We start from the raw sequence: 25,403 nt of genomic DNA, 5'->3' as shown, positions 1-25,403 counted from the left end.
TCATTGAATAAAACTTTTATGGAACAATAATTGTGTGTCATCTCAAAGGGTTTACAAACTTTTTACAGCACAGAACAAACATGACGAGAAATTGCCGAGCGATGTGAGTCTTTGTAATGAAGAGCATAGTTTTATACTGTAAAGATGTCAGAGTTCATAAACTCATGAATAAAATCAAAGTATGAAGTTGTTTTATGATTCGATAAAACAAAAACACTCAGAAAACAGTCTTTTCCATAAATCCAAAAGTTTACAATAATGAAACCATGAGCACAAATATTTATGAATAAAGACACAAACTTCCTTATATTAATGAGAATTAACTCAATAGTGTTACATATGCTTCAGTAACAAAAAGGTCTGTGATAGCAGCTGCAAAATATCAACTTGGAAAACATTTAATAAAGACCAGTAAGAGATGTATAAAGTCTTAAGAAGATGTAACCATTTAAATCCAGATCTGATGTTCTTCAAGGCAACAAGCAGTTCTAGTAGGACCAGTCCACAAGTGTCCAGTGGTAGGTTCAATGGACCAAAGGAAAATCTGACAACCCAGATTCAGTTACGCTTCTTCTGTCTTGCTCCAACTACCTCCTGTGACTCTGGAATACACTGGTATCCAATCAGCATCCCTATGATAGAGAAACCTACAGAAACACAACAGGATTTTTTAGAGGTGTGTTAAAACCTTTTAAAGGCCCTAAAATGTGTTCATTCATCACTCACTTGCCACAATAAGAGGTGCCATGACCCCTATCGTCAGAGGTGCAGTTTTGTAGATGAATGCCTCAGTTAGAAAGTGGCCCAGGGCCAGCACAAACGTCCATAATGTGATGTGATACAGCCTGCAGGACCCAGAGTGACACAAAGTAAGAACACATTACGTCTGCCAACATAAGCAGCTCATAGGAACTGAGACCGGTCTTACGTTCTGTTCTGGATATCAATGGCACATGCACAGCGGATGATCGATGACAGTAAGGTCCAAATACCAAATGTTCGAGCTTGGAGACCATTTACTGGGGAAATTGGAAGAAGTTGAAAGTCAGGATGGCAGGGGTTAGGAAAAAAGATTAAATAAAGCAGAATAAAGAAAATAAGCCATAACTCTTATATATATTATTAGAGCCCTGTCAATCTGCTTAGGTAATAAAAAATAGACTCACTGTCCATTTTATAATGAATTCATACATGTAAATCATTTATAAAAAGACTTTAAAATGCCAGTAGGGACTTTTATCTAATTGTATGTGTTTATGCTCAAGCCAGACTCAAGCAACGACAGCAGCCAATCAGATCTTTTTAAATCTCATGAACTAGTGTTGGCTTAAGAAAAGAGGTGTTATTTATCTTGGCAACCTTTAATGTACTTTTAATATGGTCAGTCAGACTTTGTTTTCTCACCAAACTCAGGTGTGCCTGTGTAGAGCTTTTCTGACAGAAAACTGTGATCTCTGAAACTCTGCACGGTGTTTCCCATCGCGATGACGGACACCATCAACAACCAGCTCCGCAGGACGTTCAGAAAGCGACTCATCCTTTTGTCTAAATCACCTGACAAGAGAGGAGAAGTCAGTGAGGTCAGTGTGCAGAACAAAATACTTCAGACTCACTGAACGCTTATGCCAGTGGTTGGTTTTGCTGCAGCCATAATAACAGACCTGTTTACACATCACAACAGCTAATGGTGCTAAAACCTGGTAGGTACAACCAGAGGACATTTTACGATCAAATAAGACATATGGTTCGTATATTTACCTTTCAGTGTCTATTAAATATGCTATAAACAGCTATGAAAAGATGAACGCAAACTCAAAACAATTGAATGGGACTCTGTTCAGTTGTGTACGGTCTTATATTCTCGATAAAACATGTCAAGCTTGGACTGTGGCTCTGGCCAATAACGGGGCTTAAGAAATGGTTCCATCAAATCGTACCATTTATGTGATTGGCCCGTATTGGCATTTACATCCCGCCTATTTTCTTCATCAGCCAATCATAATTTTAGAATGACAGTCACCTGTAGACTGTAGCTAGGCTGCATTTAACCAAAGAGTAAGCATGGAACAAGAGAACTCTCTGTAAGGACTTTTATCTTTGTTAAATATGATATGATAGATAGACGTTAACACAATATAATAAATAACTGATTTAATGTGTTATTGATATCATAATCAAATGACTACATCGTTGTATTATATTTTGACGTTGAGTGTTCATCATTTACTTTCCTTTAATTTAATCTCCTTGGCTTTTACAGTTAAACAAAACCCCCAAAACATTTATAGCCATCATACGCATTGCCTTAAGCTGGTAAGTTTATTATTGTGTTATTAAAATTTTATGAATATATTGCACCCGCTTCAAATTACCCAACAACATATATGCACGTTTGAAAACAGTGACAGCCACCCAATTTAAGGATGCAGTGCACTATCTTATCAGGCGGACAAACAAAGAGTGCGCATGCTCTCTCATCTGTTGCTACTCAGTTGTTGTAGTTACCAGGAAGATTAACCGCGATGATCAACTGGGTTGACAGCTAGCTACCTAGCTTATTTACGGTGTTTAAAATGGCCATAAGACCTTTTTCAGAATAAGTAGACTTTACCTGGTCGTCTTCCCATTCTTAAGGTAACGTGTGTAACCTAGATTCAGCCTCATATAGCTAATGTTTTTACCTTACGTCTTAAGGTATTGTGTGTACGGTAACGTTTCCTTAATTGAAAGATACTGTTGAGTCCTTTAGGTCAATAAAACAGGTAGAGCCCTTGAGAAGCTGTTGTCTCTCAATGTAGAGCATCATTTTGGACTTTGTAAGTATAATGTTGTGTTTTGCAGAAATGTTCTTGCGTTAAATTGAGCCGTGTTCTTCAATGACCGCTGTTTCGGCAGGTGGAGATGTTAGGTGTCATGCTGGAGAAGCCTTTACAAGCCCACACGGGGACATTTCACCTGACACAGCGTCTTTTACTTTCACTGTGAAGATGCCAGCTGTATCCCGGGATAAGGAAGACTCCGAGTCCTCCTCAGATGACGACCTCGAGTGAGTGTCTATACTTTATATTGTACTGTAATATAAAGACTGTGGTCCATGGCAGTCTGCACCGTTACTACTTGTCATAGCTTGTCATAACATCGTAAAACAGAACATTTATTCTAGTTTGTTGACCAGCATGCTTATCTGATGACATGTTGGCTTTGCTTCTGGAACATTAAGACATTTGAATATAAGTAGATGAGTAAGTCATAGCTCATATCCCCTCCATCTTGTCAGTTTAAATCTCTTTTAGTGTCAGGGTCATAGGGAGGAGAGGGCATCATGACATCAGTTGTTCTGTGCTATCTTGTGTCTACCAACTAATCACCACTTAAGATACACTTAGTGATACCTGACTGAGAGCCACTGTGCCTGCTTTTGAGCCAATGTCCATCTCCTGAATTAGTTTGGATTGCTTAGTATTAGGGTTTAACTTCCAGGTGACCAGTGCTGGTTCAACTGAAGTGGCTGGTAAGCTTTTAAAGACTACTTTATGTACATGAGCTTATCCAATGAAATATCTACCCACACTGACATATTACAGTTCCCTCTATTCATCTTAGCACCAAACTCACATCCCTTGCAATAGATTTTGAGCCTTTTTTCAGTCCTTCTGCTTGACTCTGACTTTAAGGCTATTTCATATTGTCTTTCCTAATTCATTAGAAAGAGTTGATATTAGTCAGGTGAAAGTTTATGGTGACAGGCATCTCTGAATAATGCAAGACCTAGAAGGTATATAGCATTACAGCCCTGGACACATAAAGACAAACACATGTAAGAGAAGTCACTTGTACAAAGAGAAGTGTATGTAAACCAGAAGAGCACAGCACATCTGGTTTTTCACACTATCTTGATTATTATGTTTTCTGTAAGATCAAATTAAACACGGTCAATAAAAATGATCTTTTTTGGACTATTTTGGAAAAGATGAGCACATTATCGAGAAGTTGAAACATTTCTGTTCACTGAAATATTAAGAAGGGAAACGCAGCTGGAATCCAAACATTGTCTGACATTTTAACTCGAATATTGTTTCCAGTAGTACGAACAAACACACGAGCTGAAACCATCTTCACTAAATAGCCCGTACTTTAATTTACAACAGTGTCTATAAAATGACCCTGCCTTTATTAAGGACAGGCGTCAACGGGAGACGGGACTTTTACAATATTGTAAATTTACACCAGAAAAAAAACCTTTAAATGTGTACAAGAGGTAGAGTAAAGAAGAAAACAAAACAACCTGACAAATCACTGCTCTGATCCTACTGACATCCGCTGCACTGTGAGCGAGCGAGAGAGAGAGAGAGAGGGACCACACTCTTGTTAATTGTGATCTGCAAACTGATCAACTCTAAACACACAGGGGCCTTTATTTGAGAGCTGCCTTTAGTTGTCCAAACTTGCAGCAACACCAGGCTGGTCATAGAAACGGGGCCTTTAGTTTAGGAACAAATCAAAGTAGTACAGATTCTGAGATAAGAACTGTTTTGAAAATGTTCTTTATTTTCTCTTCACTTTCGAGGTTCACACTTAGTGTGTGTGAAACACATATTGTCTTCCTTTCTTTTCATTCCCATTTCAAACAGTTTAGGTAAAGTTTTTTTAAAATTTTGTCTCATAGACTCTGCTCTAATATGCCAACAATGCAACCTTTTGTCAAGACTTGAAACAGTTGTTGTACATTGTCTCTCGACTGTATTGCTGTTCCTCTATATTCCCTCAAACAACCAGCTGAAATATTAACAGAGTGTTTAAAAACCAGCACAGAGGAAGAACTAGCTGCCATATTTGTCAGTCATACTTGGACGCCTCAGCTAGGGGCAGCCGCTGTTTACGTGCTTCTCCCTCTTATCACAACTGTCCATGCCTGATTGAGTGCTACTCCATCATCACGCTACCTTATCTTATTTTTAGCTCCTGATAAGCAGGCTGTGTCTGGTACTATCAGATAGTCTGAGGGTTAACAGGGATGTTTATTCGTACAGCATATAAGTTTGTTGTTGCCCAGCAGCTCCAGAAAATGTGTGTGGTTCTATCTCTATCTGTCCATCTGAAACAAACAGCATCTCAGGATACATTCCCCAGGCGTTAGCTAAACCACCCATATGAGCTCTTTCACATCATCCGGGAGTGAACGCCAAACATGTGGAGCTGTGAAGTTCACCTCAGCGTGCGTCTGTCTACAGGGAACTTTATCCTTGTGAAACTTTTATCCTCTCAGATTACTGCGGCACTTCACTGTGACTTGATGATTTTCTCTTTTTCTCTAGAGACCATCCCTGCATCGCCTGGTGCGGCCTCAGCAAGAAAATCCCAGTTCTGTTGTTTGTCCCTGAAGCTGCCGTTTCCAAAGATGGCAAGATCTGCTCGATTGGAGGTAAAGTGAAAATGAAAATGAAAAAATAAAGCCATCCCAATATGAAACCTTCAAAAAGTGATGTACTTAGAATACTTTTTGTCTCATGTGTTTCATTTCAGAGCGATACAGTATGGCCTTTAAGATTGTGCGCACAGAAAGCCGCCTGGTACGAGGAATACTTACCAATCATGGATTCAGTGAGGTAAAGTTCTCCACTAAGCCACGGAAAGTCAGACCATTAGTCTACCTTTTGAAACGTGGACCGCCTTTTTCGCCACATGTGATATCTACGTACTTCCTGCCTGTGCAGGATTGGCGATAGTAGGACTGTTTTGATTTCTTTTGACTGATAATGTTTTGACTGAGGTGAAAACCCAGCAATGCACTCATGGAAAAAAACAAAATGACCTCAAGAGCATTAATCCTGTTTCACGAGGTCACACAATCCTCTTTTTTTTCCTTTCCGAGCAGTTACAATAATTCCTTTTTTATTTCACTTCAATGCTGCTCGACTCCCGTTAACCCATCATCAAAGGCAGACGTGTGTCTACCACGGCCGTGACTGAGCCAAACTTAATAAGACTTTATTGCAAACATCTGGTTCTCTCCATGACACTGGGCTGCCATGTTAGCGCCGCCCCTTTTAAGAATTGTTGGAATAAAAACAAAACAAAACAGATTAAATAATATGAGGGCAACGAAAAGCTGCACGTTTTGCCTTCCCTCCGCAATAATTTGTAAAGAGCAGGCTGTATCTCTGCAGGTTGGTGTCCGAGTGTCTCTTTTGTTCCTTTGATTGAATAAAGGTGACTGGAAGATAAAGTTTAGAGGATTACTTTTCTCTGATTGTGTTTACATTTTTTTTTTTAAATAAATCCACTGGATGTCCATCTGTCTGTTTTTCAGATTCACCCAAACAGTAATGACTTCAACCTGATGTGGACAGGATCACACCTCAAGCCTTACATTCTCCGCAGCCTTCAAGACTTTCAGAAGGTCAACCACTTTCCCAGGTATGATAGAGAGCTAGAATGTACGAGTTCACTGCCACTGTTTTTCTGTGTTATAAATATCAGCACTGAGCCGCTCTAAGCCCCTCAGTTCAGGCAATGTGTTTGTTGGCTTCCACTGCAAAGTGCATTTAGTTTGGACCAGTGCCTCTGTGAAACATGAAATGAATCATACTGTCAGGCAGAGGGCGATCTATGTGTGCTTTTATTTTTGTTCCGTCAGTTTCAAAGCTGCCTATCGGATTGCTGGAGTATTTTAAACCGGAGGCTCTGCTCCTTTCTAGGTCGTATGAATTGACGCGCAAAGACCGACTCTATAAAAACATCCAGCGAATGCAGCAGACTCACGGCTTCAAAAACTTCCACATTGTTCCTCAGACGTTTGTGCTTCCCTCTGAATACCAGGAGTTCTGCAGTAAGACGCCTCACGCACACACGCTCTCCCCCTCTCTCTTCGTGAAACGTCCACATTCAGTCCAAACATAGACGTGATAAATGTTCTTCTCTCTTCTTTCCAACCTCTCCAGATTGTTTCGCCAAGGACAAAGGCCCGTGGATTATTAAACCAGTAGCATCCTCGAGAGGGCGGGGCATCTACCTGGTCAGCAATGTGAGTGATTTGTGACACTGGATTTCATAGTTCTTTGATCCTTTGTCCAAAAAAAAAAAAAAAAAGCAGCTACAAATCTGGACACTTTAGAAAATTGTTCCAGAGAATTAGATTTTTTTTTTTCTCCAACAGATGCACGGTGGTCTAATTTCTATAATTGATGGTGAAGCAGGTTGTGCGCGCCCTGTCATCTAAATGTTGTTAGTTCCACAATAACATGTTGACAGCACAAATACCGAGCTGAGGCTTTAAACTGCAGTCCTCAAACCAGTGGGCGACTTCAGGGTGGCTACATTTGCGTCTTCAAAACATACTGTAATTAAGCCGTTGACCTCTGTTAGATGTTTGAGCGTTTTGACTGACATTCAAAACACTGGAATATCAGGAGTTTTAATTCTGTTTGTAAATGGCACACATTGCAAACACATATACACAGACATTAAAACAAATGAGTTTAGAGGAAGGTAGTGTAGTCAAATCCACACTAACGGAGACCAAGACATACTAGAGACCAGAGTGCTCCGAGACCGAGACGAGAGCCAGACATTTAGGAAATCAAGACCGAGACGAGAAAAAAAAAAATCACCATCGTGTGTGCAAACACGCGTGTCACTCACTTCCACCTTAGCACTGTGTGACTCCGTTGATTCAAGGGAAATAAGCTCATTGGCTTGCATATAGAGAGCGAGGTGAGAAGTTTGACACACCTTGCATATTTTCTGGAACAACCCTGAAGCTACAGCCAGCAGACAGTTTGGTCCGGTCCTCACAAACAGGAAACACAGCTTTATGCTAAGCTACGCTAACCAAATATTACTCACTGAGACAATTCAGCCTCTAACACAGATTTACATTGATGATAAACATAGAGGGAGTTAACTGTTAGCAGACTTAAACAGAACACTGTGCAAACTGAAACAGTCCCTCAGCCAGATGTTTCGTGTGTGCGTGCGTGCGTGTGCACAGACGCAGCTGTCTTTCAAAGAAATATCAACTAGTGTTTCAGACATTAATAGGCTTTGTGGAGTAAATCACACTCGTCCAAGGCTCTGGCTTATTGGGGGAGCTCAACAAGGTTCTGACTCTTGAAAAACACATGCACGATTCTTCTTTTTCTTCTTCAGGCATTTTTATGAAAGAGTGGAAAGAATGTCAAAGCGATATTTGGAGAGAAGAAAGAAATACTCTCATTTGTGTGTGTGTGTGTGTGTGTGTGTGTGTGTGTGTGTGTGTGTGTGTGTGTGTGTGTGTGTGTGTGTGTGTGTGTGTGTGTGTGTGTGTGTGTGTGTGTGTGTGTGTGTGTGTGTGTGTGTGTGTGTGTGTGTGTGTGTGTGTGTGTGTGTGTGTGTGTGTGTGTGTGTGTGTGTGTGTGTGTGTGTGTGTGTGTTAAGGTTCTCTCTGAACTGTAGCCAGCACTGAGGTTGCACTGCCCCCCCTTCCCATCCCCCATCACATCTCCTCTCAACTTCCCCACCTGCAACACATTTCAACCTCATAAATGACCCCTCTCCCACCTCCAGATTGTGTTTTTATAGGCTGTTATTGAATGCTGACCCGCCATGGCCAGTGTCATTGCAGTCTCTGACTTTTCTGGATCTGATGATGTTAATGGTTAACAGCAGTGTCACATCATGCATTTGGAATTCAGTATTTAATGCTGTTTTTATATGAATATATGGTGAAGGGATGGGACACATTCAGAATGGTGCGTCAGTCAGAGAAGTCCTGTTACTGTTGATTGAGATTGTTAGGCACGCTTGAAACTCGTCCAGTGTCATCCCACTTTATTACTGTAGTAAATAACTGACTGATGATGACTAACTGATGACGATGTATCATAATAAATACTGTCTTCATCTTTCCTTATCATTCTCTCTTTTATTTGTTTTTCTGTGATTTGCAGCCAAATCAGATTGCGATGGATGAAAACATTTTGGTGTCTCGCTACATAAACAACCCGCTGCTGATCGATGGTGAGTTTCTCCGACAAAGCTCGATTCGTTAGGCATTGTGTTTTTTGCATGCTGACTGAAGATTTGAACCTTTTTCTTTTTCTGGTTACAGAGTTCAAGTTTGATGTGCGGCTGTACGTGTTGGTGACATCATACGATCCACTCCTCATCTACGTGTATGAGGAGGGCCTTGCCAGGTGACCTGTGTTTGGATTTTTGGCCTTGTTTGTGAAATCACCTGAAGCTACACTTATTTTTATGACGGCACATCTGTAGAGCACTAACTGTAGGTCAGTCAATCAGTGCCCAGCAGAGGGCAGCCTTAACTCTTCACGTTGGCTGATGAGCCTTGTGCACCGTGTCGGAGACTCTACAACAAAGCGCTCTATTGTTCCAGTTTCAGGATGTGCTCAACAAAATGTTGCTGATCGTGTCTTTGTGCGATTGCCCTTTATTTATTGCTTGTTGGTATTTGGTGAAACTGTAATCCATTCATCCTAAAGGGCTTATTTTGACAGGCGCAGGTAGGTCAGGAGAGGTTGGATGATTTATGAAACGACAGGTCGGCTCGAGGTTCGTGCTGGAGACAGAGTGCCACCGCCCTCTTGTTTGCTGGTTTGATTATCAGCTGCGAGCAATAAATCACGGCCAAATTCTGAATCCCACTTTTATCTCCTGACATTCCTTTGGGTTGTGTTGGTATTCAGGTACACAGAGCTTGCCAAGGAATTCTCATTATTGCACATGTGGCATCCACTCCTCTTAAATGCTGCCAGAGACTAATGTCTCTCCAAAGTGCCCCTATCAAAAATTAAAAAAAAAAGAATCAAGTGTCAGCTTTTTTGGATGTTGTCATTATGGCAAAAACATGTGTAGCGAACGTTTAATTTCTGCCTTTTAGATTTGCTACAGTCAAGTATGACCGGACAGCAAAGAACATAAAGAACACGTTCATGCATCTGACTAACTACAGCCTGAACAAGAAGAGCAGCGATTATGTCAGGTAATGTCCATCAGACATGAAACATACATACACCGTGCAGCTGTTATGGGAAGCCGGATTGACTCACCCATTGATCATAACTGGACCATTTGAAGTGCTTTTCTTTCCTTTCAGTTGCGATGACCCTGAAGTTGAGGATTATGGGAACAAGTGGAGTATGAGTGCAGTGTTGAGGTATTTGAAGCAGGAGGGGAAGGACACCACATGTGAGTCCTCGTTTTTTTCCCTTCTCAGTTTTTTTAATCTTTTCCTTTGTTCTATCTGTCATTGACAACATTACATTTCTCTTATTTGCTGTTTTTTTCCCCCTCTAAGGTTCTCAACAGGAGTCATTGATTAATCCAAATCTCTTCATCTTGTCTATTCTAGTGCTGATGAGACAGGTGGAGGACCTCATCATCAAAGCTGTTCTGAGTGCTGAGCTGCAGATTGCCACTGCCTGCAAGATGTTTGTTCCTCACAAGACAAACTGCTTTGGTAATCCTTTCCCATTCATTTTCATGGAACCTTTTGTAACCTAGTGGTCTTCTTAGCCCTCGGCGACGAGGCTGAGGGTAAGAAAAACATGTTGTGCTGGAACATGATGATTAGAAGTCCCGCAAAAGTCAGCTTTACGAGGTTTTCCTTTGATTAAAATCTGAACTCTGCACAAATTCGCTCTATTGCTCACAGTTCAAAGACACACACACTGCTGAGTCATCCATTCTGCAACACCCCTCTCATTTCCTTTCAGTTTCACATTCATTGTCCAGCAGGCGCTCTATACTCTTTCTCCACTGAGCCGAGCTGAGTTCGCAGACAGTCGGTCCTCAGTGTGGAGCCGTCTTGCCCGTCCCTGCCCTTTGACTGTCTGCCTGGTTCGCAGAGAGCCTGTTGACTGAACCAGGAATCTGCTTCCTCTTTGTTGCCATTCAGGTCTGCCTGATTTTAGGCTGACTGTTTTCTTGGCTCCTTCTGCCTAGCAGCAGGCTCGTGTGAACTCAATTTCGGAGCCATTACCCATGTTAGTGTTGGCACTAATTGTCTGCCTTCCCCCCCCCCCCCCTTCTGGCGGTCTCTCTGAGATTTGGAGTTTCATAAAGTCCATTGACCAAACCGCCCTCAGCATTGCTGTCTCTCTTTCACTCCTGTGTTCCTCTTTTCTTGCTGTTCCTGTTTGTTTGTTTATTGTCCACGCTCGACTGCTCACACTCTATTTCACCTCTCACGTGTTAGAAAAATAAAGGGCTCTGCAGATGTGGCAGGCTTCCGTAGACATAATAGCCCCCCATGATCGGTGGTTGTTTTGGTAGTATGCTTGAAGCATAGCAGCATTGACTCACACCATCAGACAGTCTCCTGCATGTCGATGTTATCTGCACCTGGAGCATCTTTGCGAGGTTAGAAAAAACATACTTTAGTCTGGTCAACGAGTGTGAAAGTTGACCGTGCTGGCATGTACAGGGGAAATGTGGCTTACCAAGCCTCAACCTGGATCACATGCGCACATGATCGACATGAATCAGCAACAAGGTGGTGCAGAGGAAGAGTGAAGATCAAGAATGGAAAAAGAAGTTTGCTCCCCCCCCCCCATTCAGTTTCTCACTTACAGCTTGGTTTGTTATATTTGCTGATACACACATGTCCTAACCGCTTCTTGGCTGTTAAGTCACACACACATTAATATCGTCACTGCAAGACCTTTAGATTCTTTACTCAACAAAATTCTGCTTTTACATAAAAAAAAACCCCCAAACAAACATCTAATGGTGTGGAAAAGCTAATACAAAGTAAAAGAGGAGAATGAACGTTTGTTAACATGGAATAAAAGAGTCAATTTGACTGCTGTTGACCAGCTGGTGTTGCACTGTTGACATCTTCCATGTCTGTGTTGGCAGAACAACGCTGACATCTTATATTTTAGCCTAAAGGGACTTGTGTAGACGTAGATACGCTCGCAGTGTCATTGTGAGGTACGAAAGCAATTAGGCTCTACACCTTTTTACGAGGAACATAATACACTGTGGTCTGCTGTCAACATGCACGTTACCCCTCTTCAGTCCTATCACTTTACTATTGAATTTGATGTAATTGTGTTGTCTTCGGATGGCCCCAGGCAAGTTAATTACTGCATTCATAGTCTTTCTGCAGGATTAAGTTTCCAAAGACAGACACTGACGGTTCCAGAGGACCACCCTTCTCCTCCTACAGTGTGGTCCGATCGCATGCAAACTCCCCGTGCTTGTGTGAGAATGTATAGACTGTATGATTACGGAGACATGTAGGAACGAGTGTAAAGCACCCGGTTTTACAAACAAGCAGCTCCGTTTAAGCTTCAGGGAGTCCAGTCCAGCATCGGTGTGGGCTGTTTCTTGTCTCTTAAATAAATCCCAGGAGTCATGTTTGAGTTCTCCTTTTCATGCACTTTTCCTTCATCTACTGGTCCCGCTCCTCCTCCCGCAGCCCACAGTGCACCCAGCAATGATGGTTGGCCCCAACAGCTGCATGTAACAGTAAACAGGTAAAGCGTCAGAATGCAGGACAGTGTACCACGTGTGTTGGAGCTGTGAATGAACAGATCAAAGCAGCTATTGTTCAGAGTTTTTATACAGACTCTGGCTTTGCTGGAAGGGAGCCATGTAACATGGTAAAGCACTTTATAATCTTAATTTACTGCAAAATTCTACCCTGACTTGTTAACGTCCATTAATGGCTAAATTACATTGTTTATTGTCTTCAAATGGGCATTTCTGCCCTTTGCTTAACTCGCACATCTGTATCTAAACGGGCATACTCTTACCAAATCTTTTTATAGCTCTGTAATGTCTCAAAGGGGAAGAAATAAAAACAGTTTTTGGTAAGAACTGTGTGTGTGTCTGTGGGGAGAAAAATGCCACCCATGCAGCAGCTCCTCACTGCTGCAGTGTGATTAATGGACAGGCTTTCTGCTGAGGGATGCTGATTACGAGATGTTTTGACTAAGATCTGATTAGCCAAGCCAAAGGCCTATTTTATTACACACAAAACATTCCACTTACTGGTCCTGTGTTCCACTGAACGTCCTTCATTAAGTGCTGAGTGTGGTCGAATCCCTCCGTGCACCACTCTCTCTGTTTTACATTTGTCAGATACTCCCACAATTCACTGCAGCACAGAGCTGGTGTGCCTGTGATGACAGTGCGGCTGCTGTGTTATTCAAAATCTTTTCAGGGATGATTAATGGATTGGCTCTCGCTGTCATAATAAGACTGTAGAGTGTGAGCTGTAGCTTTAATTTGTTGTTCTCCGAGTGTTTTTAAATGATTGTGGCTCCAAGCTGCTCCCTGTAACAGCAGTGAAACAGTTCGGCAGCCATCATTTACCCCTGAATGCTGCAAGAGTAATTCAATTGTTCTTGCCTGTGATGAAAACACACATGAAGGAGATTCTTTATGTTGTTTTGGGCCAACAGGCTACATGGCAAGGGTGGGGAGATTATTGTCTTTGGGCGTTTGTCTCTTGTGGTGAAGTTTCCAGTAGCGCCCATCCAATATTCTAAAAAAAATCTCCTTCATCATCCCTTTTTTTTTTTTTTTTTTTTTTTCTCAGTCACTTTTTTTTTTTTTTCTTCACTCCCTCCCTTTTTAATGGGTGTGATGTTAGATGTTCGCTGCCTCTCCTCTCCTCTGCTCGTCTGCGATTGCTTGTTGTGGTTCTCTCTGCGGGCACGTTTAACAGCGCTTCCCCCCGCAGCGGTCGAGCCGTAGAACAAACTTGTCTAGCAGCGAGTGGCTCGGCAGGCTCATGGGGCAGGAGCGGCGTCTGCTCCTAATTGGGGGAAAAATGCACGGCACATGGAGCCTGCTTGTCGGAGGGCTGGTGAGGCGGCGTAACACCTCCCTATTTTCCCCCTGTTGTTGTGGTGCCACTGGTGAGGCACTGCAGGCTCAAGCCCACTTATTTTTCCTCTCCATTCTCTAAAAACGAATTCATGACACACAAACTCTCTCCATCTTACTTTTAGCCTCAATCTGTGTGCGTGTTTTTGTACTAAAATTGGATAAAAAGGGATAAACCTGCAAGTGGAAAATAGAACCTGAGTGCTCTGCTTAAGCACATACAGCTTAGCAGTGGGAGTCCAGTTCATCCTCGGGAGTTAAAGGAGTTAAAGATGGCAGTGGGAGATTCAGTTGCAGGTCTTGGCTCAGGGATGTATGGCTAACTTTTTTTTCAGTTCCATCATAAAAAAATAAAGTCTGCAGTTACACCAATTTGGACCTCACATAACAGCACTTGCTCTTGACCCATGTAATAAAAAACCATTGAACATAATGCACAGTGCATTTTCTCCTCCTTCTCATAATACATGTCATGAAAACATAATTGGAGAAAAAAACATTCTGTTAAGGTTTCAGGAAATATGTTCCAGCATGAAAAGAGCAGTCACATGATTAAATATTACACTTCAGTACATTCAGGGACTCACAAGAGACAGATTAGAAAATAAAGTGCTCTAAATGGAAGTGGCCTGGAAAAAAAATAAAAAATCCAAATTTCCTTGAATGCAATAAGATATCATCTTTTGTAAGAGTCTCCCTGTCTGCTGGATGCCCGTGCCTCTTAAACACGATGCCCCTCTTTTGAAGCACAGCCTATCCGGTTATAGGTTCGTAGTCTTTAAGATGAGATAACCGCGATGACATCATCATGCTGCGAACCGTTTTCTCAGTCCTCATGATGAGTAAACTGATCTTTTTTTGTGTGTAAGATCAGTGCTTGTTGAATGGAAAGTCAGATAAAGTGGCCTTAGACTTTGACTAGCATTTATACTGTCTACTTGCAGAGACTTGACCAAGCATCCAACTCGCTGAGAAGGAGCTGATTGCACATTATTCTGGCGCAACATTAAACTATACATATTGAACTGAAACAAAGGTGTACAGATTACAGATTTATTGCATTCCCTTCCTTCAGGGTTGAAATGTGTTCTGTTATAAAAATGTTACTTTATTGTGCTGCTTGACTACAATTCCTCAGCCTCCTTTAATTCAACTTAGTGCAGTATAAAGCCCGAGCTCCCTGTCTCGCTGGCTTTTGTATGCTTAACACTGGCACTGACCTGAGATCCCTGAACAAACAGCGCTGCTTCTGGCAGCTTTGAAACCCCCCAACCCCCCTGGCCTGTTCTCAACACAGTCTTTTCTTTTGAAGTGCAATAAGGATTTTTCTCCTGGCTTGACGGTGGGGCTTTGCCCTATCCCAGTAAAATATTGTGGTTTCACTGCACGCTGCTGCTCGGGCCTGTGGGTCGTTGGCTCATATGGTGACACTCCCCAGAGAAGCCCGAGTGCTTTCATAGGGCACATAAGCCAGCTCTGTCACAGTGGGCCGTATATCAGTGAAACGAGAGGGAACATTGGAATAGAAGGGGTATATTTTTTAAACAGGGAACTTTTTGACCACTTTCTTAAAAGCCTTTTATTGTGTAACTTAATGCTAAGCCATAAGTTTACACTATTTATGGCTCAAGGTTTTCTACTTCCCTTGATTTCTGTCCTTGGGGTCACACTGTCACATTTTCAACCTTGTGCTTCTGAAAGTAAGTTTTTATTGCCCTAGTTGGACAAGATACGACTTCTATGTGGAGGGAAAAATACAATTCTGGTCCCCATACAATGCACAACCCTTCTTGTTAATAGGCACTGACATTATGTGGACTGTTTAACCTTCACTGACATGAGAACATTATGGACTGTATGTATGAAACTTCCATACAGTCACAGGGTGTTTTTGATCTGCCGTCTTACGTGAGCAGTCTTAAGACAGATGAAATGTGTTTGTACTTAGTTAACGTAATTGAACCAGTCCCTCGGTAGCAGGCTTTGTTGAATATTTCTCTCTTGAGTGATTGGATATATAATGTGCACGTAATCAGTAGCAGAAAGGCAGGATGACATAAAGACCATGTTGCAACATAATGGAGTATTGATGCCTTCTTGCGACTTTGATACCCTTCATCTTTAATCCTAGATAGCTGCTCTTACTTTTTTTTTTTAATTCAGCCTCTTTCTCTCTCTCTCTCTCTCTCTCTCTCTCTCTCTCTCTCTCTCTCTCTCCTCTCTCTCTCTCTCTCTCTCTCTCTCTCCTCTCTCTCTCTCTCTCTCTCTCTCTCTCTCTCTCTCTCTCTCTCTCTCTCTCTCTCTCTCTCTCTCTCTCTCTCTCTCTCTCTCTCTCTCTCTCTCTCTCTCTCTCTCTCTCTCTCTCTCTCTCTCTCTGCTAGCTGCCATGTCTGTGTTGTAAACTTGATTAATTTGTGTTTCTGATTGTAGAGCTGTATGGTTTTGATGTGCTCATTGACTCCAACCTCAAACCCTGGCTGTTAGAGGTGAACCTTTCTCCCTCCCTGGCCTGGTGAGTGACGCTGTCCTGATTGTTTTTGTCTTCGTTTTGTATTCTCAAAATACTTTTTTTGTTATCACCCAGCTACTGGAAAAATCCATGAAAATCTACGGATTTTCAATAGAAATATGAATTTGTTTTACTTTTGCATGTTGCAAAGTTATGTTATATTGGAAAAAAAAACAAAAAACTGCCCAAGGTGAAACAAAAAATCTGTTCCCACCTCTATGGCCCTCAGCTCCCCCCTGTGCCTGTGCATGTGTTGTCATTTTTTTAAATGTTTTTCTTCTTTGTTGCCTTGTTCAAAAAAAAAAAAAAAAAAATCTGCTTATTTACAGTGATGCTCCATTGGATCTGAAGATAAAGGCCAGCATGATTGCGGACATGTTTTCACTTGTAGGTGAGTGCAAGCTGGAACAATGACTGAAAGCAGTTTTTGATTCCAAAGTTTTGCACAATGACTCCACGAGATAAAAGTTCACTTTTTTATAAATTCACTTTTTAAAGCTAATGTTTCTGTAAACACTTGAAACGTGTGTGCTAGTGTAATGTAGAATATCAAACAAGTGAATTATAGAAATCTGAGAACACAAAAAGCTCCACTTTGATAGACTTTGTGTTATCATAAGCCCTCTTAAGTGTTAGAAGAAGAAGGTATATGCATCAGAAGACAGACAAACAACATGTAGAACTAATCTCAAACATTCTGAGTAATGAGTCACTTGTTGTTTTTTAAAGGCTCAATCTTTTCCATCTGTATCAATCCCCTCTCTCTCTCTCCCTGATTTCTGACTCCATCCACTGTCACTGTCCTGTCTCTAAATAAGGGCATAAAAAGCCCTCAAAAATAAACTAAAAAACTAAAAGGAAATGTGCCATTTAACAATAAATATTAGCTTGCATGTTGCATGTTTCGTTTTCTGTAAAAATGCATCCATTGATTGGGAGATGACTTGCATACAAATGTTGGAGGAGGTTGTGGACTGTAATTAAAGCACGTTTTTTTTCACTAGCTTCACTCCAAAGCCGTAAAGCCGAGTCTTCCCGTCTTGTAACCAACGAGTTTAAAGCAGGTGTAGACAAACGTCCATTGTGCATTGTGTAATATTTTTCAGATTTTCCACTCATTGAGTTTGTGCAAACTGCACATAATAGCTGTATGGTTTTATAATTGTAGCTCCAGTGTTGAGAGAACAAACCAAAGCCTTCATTAATTGACAGTTAATGACTTGCGGACAAAATGTTCGACAGAGGCCTTTGTTGTTTTGAAGTCATTAAGCTCTCTTGAGAAACTGGATCCGACTTGTCAAAGTGCAGCAATCTTCAGCGTGAAGACATTAAGTTGCCGGGCCCAAAGCAGAGATAAATACTGTTTACACTGAAATGTTGCAGCAGGGAATGAGATGTGTCTCTGTTGCGTCTCCCCTCTTAATTACTCAGAACTTTTGCCGAAGTAGAGCTTTTAATATTTTTTAAAAGCAAGTTAAAACAGAGGAGAATCTCATAATCTCATTACTAGCACAGACAGTCTGAGAACTTTTCTTTATCCTTGTAGCTGAAAGTTCAAAGTGAACATGAAGTCAATGTTATCCAAAGCGTCACATCTCTTGATTATTGAACTTCATCCTATGATTGGTCCTTGTTACTGTACAGGATACATGGAGCCACCTGATTTGCAGGCGTCCATCTAAACTGGCACCGGACTGTAAATCTATCTGCGGTTCCAGACTAATGATATTATAGGAATGGCAATATTGCCTGTGTGTTTGTGAGTGCACGAGAGTGCAAGTATGCATGCGCGCCTCGGCCTGGGCCATGCTGTGGCTTGAAACCCTCCCCTCAGGCTCATTAAATGAAAGAGTAGAATCATAAATTGCCAGTTATCTTTGGACAGAGACGTTACAGCGGGTCGGGGGAAAATGAGCAGTGGCATGTAAAACATAGCACATCCATTATGTGCCCAACAAACTAAGTCGCTGTTGGCTGATAACACTTGGGCTGCATCCCAGAGCTGTAAATAATGACAGCATTCCATTAGCATTTATTTTCTGCCTGCGTGTAGCTGTCAGCTGTGTGTCACCCGTGTTTGTAATAATTGCAGTGTTTAAGCAAGAGAACGGCGGGTGCCCGGTTCTTACCTGACAGCTTGGTTGACGTAGAACAAACAGCCTCAAGCTCTAAGCTGTCAATAGAATTAATTTGACTCGAGTGTTGACTGCAAGAATTAAAATGAACTCTTGTCTTTAGCGTTTGTCCTTTTACACAATTTAGCTTCAAGGAAGTTTGGGAAATACTAAAAACCGTAGATTTTTAAAAATAGTTCTCAGGGGAAACGTATTAATGGGAAATTGGAATTACAAACATTTCCCTGCACTATCACTAACTACTACTGGATTGTATTTAAATGTGAATGAGTTGAGATGCAAAATAAAGGTACCGTCTTAACCTGACTACAAAGTTAAAGAACAGTTAAAATTGTCTGAAGGGGCTAAAAAGATCAGTAGTTCTCTCATTTCCATTCATTACTTATACGGTCTATCTGCTACACTTACACACTTGATGATGTAGCTTTACCTTTAAATGTACAGATGTGAGAGGGATTTAAGTCTTCTCATCGAACTCGTGGCAAGAAAGGGAATAAGTGTCGAACTCGCCCTTTAAGCAAGATCAGGGGTTCATGTTTGTTGGATTTTTTTGTGTCAGGCAGTGATATATAACACATCTACATATTTCTTTCTGTTCTATAAAGTTAGGGAAACAATGATTATGTTTTTAAACTCTATGATATTGCAATCGTATCAATGTAAAATGCTCTATTTCTCTCCCTCCACTGTTATAAAAACTGATGCAATGCATGAATGTCATCAGAACGAATAACATATTTAAGATCTGATGTCATATATACACACACACACACACACACGCGCGCTTTGATAACTCTTGTGTGTCTCCACAGGCTTTATATGTCAGGACCCCCTGTCGAGACAGCAACGCTCTGACCGAGTCACCCTGGACCCCAGCCTGAAGCACCCAGCTGCCCAAAGAACGCAGGTAGTGGGTGCTCACACACACACACACACACACACACACACACTCATGCAGAGCAAAGACCCAGGCCAAGCACTGCACTCATTCACCCTTCCTTGTGAAACATTCCCATTCTTGTCTTCACCTCTCTGTTGCTTACACTACATTCCTGCCACTGCCATTGAGCTCTTCTCATACCCTCATGGAAAATTCACTGTAATGCAAAACAACTGCTAATGTAATTATCTTGTTTGAGTGACATCAGTTTGTAAGTGCTACGCTCTGTGACTTATTGTTTTATCATTTCTAATCAAATGACGAATGCTCTCTGTAGGGCTTGTTGCCTAATGATGCCACAACAGCGACTGCACTTTGGCTCCGTCCCCCCCTAACTACTGCACCCAGAGTTGGCGCACAGTCTGCTGGAGGGAGATAACTGAATCAGACAGATTTTTACCCCACCTTATATTGTGTAAAGAGCCTATTTAGACATGCAGGAACAATTCGGCATTGTTGCATGTAAATGTAGCATGCTTGTGTTCGCCGCTGCCTTCAGGAAAAATTATCATCAAGGTCTCATTGTGTTCACCTATTTCCTCTTAGAAACCTCATTCTGCACCCAAAGCCTGTGCACACAGCAGAATGGTGAGTTTTTCAGACTCAGACATATTAATCTCCTTTTGCCTTGTTCCTTTCTTTTTTTTTTGCAATCCTCTGATGCCTCTTATACTGTCGGTAAGAAATTGCTTTCTGCTTATTTGATTACGTGGCTTTGCTATTTTTCATAGTGACAGATAAATTGCTTATATTGATTCCTAATGCTGAATTGAGATTTCTCATTCCATTAGTGGCCTCAGTAAGAAAGTGCTTCTTAGACTGCAATGCGCCTCTTGATTAAAAACTCAGAAAACTTTATTCATCCAGTCAGTGTTACTCAGATGCACCTAAAACAAGCCTGGCACTAAAGCACTCGCTGTCACACATGTTGAGAACTCCAGGGGCCTTCAGACGACCCATCCTCTCCCTTCACTTTTCGTGAGGGCCAACAGTTGGGTCTCCTTCTGGGGGATTAGGCCTTGTCACTTTTTTGGCGTCTTTTGAATCCCCCCAGCCACGTCGAACAAATTAAATATAATCCCCCTGCTACTCCGATGACAAATTCTGTATGCGACCCCTCCCCCTGTGCCAAACGTTGTCAATCACAGCCTGGTATTACATGCAAAGTGAAGGCAGCTAGGAATGCCAGTGAACAACAAAAATGTTTGAAGAGGTGTAAGTTCAACATTCATTCAGTCAACACATGTTAATAGGAGTTATGTTTCCAATTTGTTGCTTTTCAGAAATACACTTTTTTTTACCAATGTGAATTTCTTTTTTCCCCTCCAATCTTAAATTTGAACCTTACTTTAGCTCAAGTAAAGCTAGGAGGGGAACAATTCTATATGTTTTGCATTAGTTGAAATGAACATTGTCTCTCCCCTGTAGCGCCAGAGGCCGGCATCAGCCAGCAACTCCGAAACAGAGGACTCCAAAGACAAGCAAGGAGACAGCACCCTGAGCTTAACTGCTGAGGAGGTAAAGCCTCGACCGTGGACTTGATTGAATTAAGACCTTATTGGATATCCAAAAAACCAGTAACTCTTTAAACCTGTCTACTTCATAATGAGCCTTTTGTTGTCTTTGACTCATTCAGATCAAAGTGCTCCGGAGGATTAGGGAAGAGTATGAGAGGCGAGGAGGCTTCATCAGGATCTTTCCCACTGCAGAAACGTGGGAGCTCTACGGGTAAGCTGAGCCAATGAGGAACAGACGGATCACTCGTAATTTCCAAGGGATGATTCTATGAAGAAACTCATATTGAATCACGTCTTTAGATAAGTCGGGCGTTTAGACTAAATCAACGCTTTAATACCTACAGGTAGACCCTTTAATTATGAAAAGTACTATCATAACTTTGTTTGTGGAGAGCCTTTCATGGAAAGATGCATCCCAAGGCGACAGACAAAACAGCATCACATAGGTGGCTGCTTCCAGCTGTATCACAGACATTCATTTTACACATTTTACTGCAAACAATGTGGTCTAATCTAATCTGGGCTCCTTCCTTTGATGATTTTCTGTGTGTGATTTGCTGATCGTCTTCTTCCCTCAGCGGATATCTGGAGTCAAAGACATCAATGAACTCCATGTTGGCGAACCGACTTTTCCATGGAAGGTGAGCTTTCCATTGTGGTTGGGATTGGAGGGAATACATCTCTCCATCAGTTTGTGGAAACTGCTGGTTTTCTAACGTGGCGTTTTGTTTGCTCTGTCCATTGGATAGGTGAGAGGAACAGCTGATGAGATGTTGTTGCACAGTCAACATTTCCAGCTTGTCTATGTGGCATTGCTGCGTCAAGTTTAGGGCGGCAGGAGGGGAGAGATAGTTGTAAATGTGCAGTGGCTTTTTATTGAACCACATTTGTGCAATTGCTATACAGCTGCGTTTATGTTATTTGAATGAGTATTGGCCTTCAAGTTTTAACCACAGCTTTTACTATTGCACATTTTTTTTTATGGAGATTTGTCCCCAGAATAAGCCTATTTATGATTTTTCCATATTCATTAGCTGGCCAGATTATGGAGACAGTTGTTGCTCTAAGGCCTCGGTTGCTGTTATTTTTTTACCATTAATCCTTTCTCCTTTGGACCATCACTATTTCGTCACGTCAGCTTCTGGAAGAGCTACTAAACCACACTGTCTCCCAACTGGCTCCAGTTAGAGTTTGTAACTATGGCTTTGTAATTGTTGATGAAACACGTATTAATCATTCTTGTTGTTGTTATTATCCCTGCGCTGACGTGTCGTGTTCTTTCTTTTAGAAATGTGAATGGGAATGTGCAGCTGCAGGTGGACGCCGTCCATGGCTGTCATGTTGTCCAGTACGAGAGGAAGCTGCTATCTCTGGAGGCACGTAAGAGGAGACGGCGCCACCTGACTCATCGCTCTGCTGCTGGGAGGAAGAAATCTGGTAGGCCCTGATGTGTTCTGCCTCCATTCAGGAAACTGATTTTTTCTTTTTTTTTTTTTCTTTTTGAATACTGAGGATTGTAGAGCTAAGTGGGACATCATCACACGCTAATGCACTTTTGTTTCCAATAAATAACTCCCATGTGTCGCTGTAAGGTTAGCCAAATATGACTCTGAGTGAGTTCATTTCATTGCAGCAACACTAAAAAAAACTCTATTTTTGAGTGCATGTGTGATTTGATTCTCAGTGCCAGTGATGCAACTGACATTTGTCTTCCCTTATGCCTCATACCTCAGGCAAAGAAGCCAAGGCCTCCCCGAGTGCGAGCGGCAGTCAGGAGGGAGAGGAGGTTAAGCAAGTTCTCCAGCCAGGCTCACACAAGGCTTTGGTAGCAGAGCAAAGAAAACAAGTGGCCACACCACTGGAGCACTGCCACAGTGAGGCTCTGTCCAGCTCAGAGGCAGCAGCGCACAACGCCAGGCCCACAGTCAACCTGCTCCACATCCTTCAGCAGGGCTGGGACCTCAGGTCAGTCTGGATTCTGGGCTGCTGCTCAAGCTGGCTGCTCCTCTCATCTCCTTCCCCTACTGTATTTTCTTCTTCCCCACTCTCCTCCCTTTAACTATTAAATTTTAAGTAACTGCCTCCTTTTATCATTCGTGGAGCATTCTTGTGTTTTAAAACAAAGATACAGATTTTCCTTCTATTATCTTGGAGATCTCTCCTCAAAACAACCTTGTACTGCTAATCTCTTCTTTACAGAGATCGTTGATCACTGTTATTTCATCTGCTCAAATTTGAAGGTCTATTTTTTTGGGCTCTCATTTTCAACAGCATTATTGTGTTTTTATTTTAAACGGGTGCACTACTTAATTTTGTTCTGTAAAGGTTTTTGTGACTAAAGCGTGTTTAGCATTATGGGTTAGCATTGTCTATCACTACATAACTTCAAGGACTCCTGGGATTCACTTCGAGGTAGTTGTTAATGTGTTCCCACATTTGCATTTTCAATCAGGCATCATTAAGAACATTTGATATGAAAGGGCAGTTTATGATATTCGTGAACTTTGCGATGGACTGTTTCCACACATACAGTGTACCAACATACTTCTTAAAGAAGCAGTAACAAAGAATGTGCTCGAATGTTTGTTATAAAAAATGTGCCCCAAATTATCATTTGAGAAAGAATCACAATAACAAGTCTGACTTTGTATAAATTCCTCAGCACTTGCCAGGACTGTGCGTGAAGCAGGAAAATTATAGTACGCCATCATCATTGTTTGCGTTTGACAGCTTTTTCCAAATCATTTTTTTTTTTTTTTTTTTTTTTTTTTTTTTACTACAATCTTCTGACAGTACTCCCTCCAAGTTCACCTGGGCCACAAAGACAGCTTATCATTTAAATAGCGATGCAGAACAAAGTACGCTGTGTTTCAACAACTTTTGGCAGCAAGGGAGACATACCTGTTTTTGTTTTCTCTCGCTTTTCTGCAGGATGTGTCAGCAAATGGAAAGAGCACGACTGCTGTTTCTTTTGTAACAGATGTTTTGCAAATTCAGTCCTCTTGTCAGTTTCATCTACTTCATTTTCTTTTTCCCCTCCGTCACGTGCTCATGTTCTTGATGATTTTTTTTCCCCTCTTCCTTTGCTCTCCAGTAAAGTGCAGGCCCGGTTGGCCTTTTCCTCGTACCTGCAGCGAGTTCAGCAAAGACTGGTGGCAGAGAGCAGAGAAAATTCAATCTCAGCCTGGCCAGACAAGGACAATGACCAAATGGTACAGTGATTATATTTTAAATCCCCATCTCCCAATAAACCTGATTTCCCCTTATTATCATTCACTTTCTCATGAGTGCCCTGGCTGTAGGTGAAATGTAAACAAATCCGTCTGGCTCCATCGAAAGGAAAACGTGGTCTCTGTTAAAGTCAGCCTGTTTGGAAAGTCTGCATTGTAACGGCATAGATCATCATCGTCATCGTCGTCTGTGACCTCAGACTTTGGGGGGAAAATCAATTTGAACTCGCAAAGTGGATCTCTGGGCCATTAAATTCAGTGTCTCAATGTTTTAAATGGCTTTAAACCATGAAAAGAGAACACGCACACACAGACAGCTTTTAAAAAAAGAAAAAGAGCAGCAGGATAAATGAAGGATTCAGTGCAGCGATAGTAAAAGATGTTTTCCATCCACACAGGAGCTTGTGATTCGTTTCCTGAAGAGAGCGGCCAGTAACCTCCAACAAGACATTAGGGTGGTCTTGCCCAGTCGCCAGCTTCCCCTCCAAGAACGCAGACGAATCTTGTCCGACCAACTCGGGGAGTTTATTCAGTGTTACGACAAGGTACACATGTCCAAGCTACAGCTTCTTTACCACAGAACAACCATGCTCACGGGCGATGTAACATGTGAAACTTTGGGCAAATGGGACTAACCTGCTGTCGTATTGTTTCCCATCTTCTAAGGAAACTGATCGCATGGAGAAAAAACAAGAGGACAGCAAAGAGGAGCATTGTGTAAACCCAAGTGTGTTTCAAGAGTACATCACCACAGCAAGGTTAGTGAGTTGGCAAGCCCACCTACCATTGTTCAGTTCTTGGATCCTACTCCTCCACACTCCTCCAGTTGTATGTGCTACTGATGAAAGTGTCAGTTCAATCTGCTTTACAAATGTATCCCCTGTTGCCTTTTTTTTTTTTTTTTTTTTAAACAGCGAAACCGATCTGGAGGAAGTACTGACATTCTACACTCAGAAAAATAAATCAGCCACCGTCTTCCTGGGAACAAAAGTGAGGAGTGCGAAGACAGAGGTTCATGAAGTCAATGCCACAGGAGATTCAGGCAGCAGTTCTACTCCAAAAAGTGAGTCGCTTCTGTTTTTTCCCCCTTCTTTTTTTTTTTTTTTAACTGTAGATCTGGTTTATGTTACATATTTTATCATTCAAGTACAGTACACATGGATTGTTTATAGTTGTAAAGTAAAGAGGAAAATATTGAGTCATCTAGAGTGAAGATAAGGTCATCTTACAGTGATT

At 41.7% G+C, this 25,403-nt stretch overlaps 2 protein-coding genes and 1 long non-coding RNA gene across 6 annotated transcripts in view; 1 reads left to right on the top strand and 2 right to left on the bottom strand.

Moving 5' to 3' along the window:
• Nucleotides 1-313: 313 nt before the first annotated feature.
• erg28 (ergosterol biosynthesis 28 homolog) lies at nt 314-1,899 on the bottom strand. The gene is made up of 5 exons (XM_079370126.1): nt 1,759-1,899; nt 1,405-1,554; nt 929-1,019; nt 727-845; nt 314-647 (listed from the first exon to the last, which is right to left on the bottom strand). Exons 2-5 carry the CDS (start codon nt 1,535-1,537, stop codon nt 559-561), a joined length of 432 nt encoding a protein of 143 aa, XP_079226252.1. The 5' UTR covers nt 1,538-1,554; nt 1,759-1,899; the 3' UTR covers nt 314-558.
• Nucleotides 1,900-2,465: 566 nt separating this feature from the next.
• ttll5 (tubulin tyrosine ligase-like family, member 5) overlaps nt 2,466-25,403 on the top strand; it is a 43,987-nt gene continuing 21,049 nt past the window's right edge. Inside the window, exons 1-26 of one of the 4 annotated variants that reach the window (XM_079370365.1) lie at nt 2,466-2,634; nt 2,896-3,046; nt 5,109-5,215; nt 5,316-5,422; nt 5,524-5,606; nt 6,311-6,417; nt 6,699-6,829; nt 6,942-7,024; nt 8,928-8,997; nt 9,089-9,173; nt 9,878-9,979; nt 10,094-10,185; nt 10,349-10,456; nt 16,267-16,348; nt 16,675-16,736; nt 19,293-19,387; nt 19,967-20,008; nt 20,849-20,938; nt 21,057-21,148; nt 21,516-21,578; nt 22,226-22,374; nt 22,671-22,902; nt 24,032-24,149; nt 24,566-24,712; nt 24,834-24,925; nt 25,082-25,230. In XM_079370365.1, coding sequence (XP_079226491.1) covers nt 5,151-5,215; nt 5,316-5,422; nt 5,524-5,606; nt 6,311-6,417; nt 6,699-6,829; nt 6,942-7,024; nt 8,928-8,997; nt 9,089-9,173; nt 9,878-9,979; nt 10,094-10,185; nt 10,349-10,456; nt 16,267-16,348; nt 16,675-16,736; nt 19,293-19,387; nt 19,967-20,008; nt 20,849-20,938; nt 21,057-21,148; nt 21,516-21,578; nt 22,226-22,374; nt 22,671-22,902; nt 24,032-24,149; nt 24,566-24,712; nt 24,834-24,925; nt 25,082-25,230 — 2,446 coding nt within the window. In that variant the 5' untranslated portion in view covers nt 2,466-2,634; nt 2,896-3,046; nt 5,109-5,150. Of the gene's footprint in view, nt 2,817-2,895; nt 3,047-5,108; nt 5,216-5,315; nt 5,423-5,523; nt 5,607-6,310; nt 6,418-6,698; nt 6,830-6,941; nt 7,025-8,927; nt 8,998-9,088; nt 9,174-9,877; nt 9,980-10,093; nt 10,186-10,348; nt 10,457-16,266; nt 16,349-16,674; nt 16,737-19,292; nt 19,388-19,966; nt 20,009-20,848; nt 20,939-21,056; nt 21,149-21,515; nt 21,579-22,225; nt 22,375-22,670; nt 22,903-24,031; nt 24,150-24,565; nt 24,713-24,833; nt 24,926-25,081; nt 25,231-25,403 lie in introns of all 4 variants that reach the window. The other 3 variants (XM_079370366.1, XM_079370364.1, XM_079370367.1) reach the window with 3 other exon arrangements.
• LOC306840821 lies at nt 11,544-14,819 on the bottom strand. The gene is made up of 2 exons (XR_013781374.1): nt 12,997-14,819; nt 11,544-12,459 (listed from the first exon to the last, which is right to left on the bottom strand). It is a non-coding gene; the product is annotated as an uncharacterized lncRNA (long non-coding RNA).

This window comes from Symphodus melops (assembly GCF_947650265.1).
Source record: "Symphodus melops genome assembly, chromosome: 19".
Classification (NCBI taxonomy): domain Eukaryota; kingdom Metazoa; phylum Chordata; class Actinopteri; order Labriformes; family Labridae; genus Symphodus; species Symphodus melops.
This window is presented reverse-complemented; position numbering and strand designations above follow the sequence as displayed.

Coding starts and splice junctions, on each gene's coding strand:
- erg28 (XM_079370126.1), bottom strand. CDS start 1,537: ATGAGTCGCTTTCTGAACGTCCTGCGGAGCTGGTTGTTGATGGTGTCC. Junction 1,020..1,404: donor CACAGGCACACCTGAGTTTG/GTGAGAAAACAA, acceptor CAATTTCCCCAG/TAAATGGTCTCCAAGCTCGA. Junction 648..726: donor GGCACCTCTTATTGTGGCAA/GTGAGTGATGAA, acceptor GTGTTTCTGTAG/GTTTCTCTATCATAGGGATG.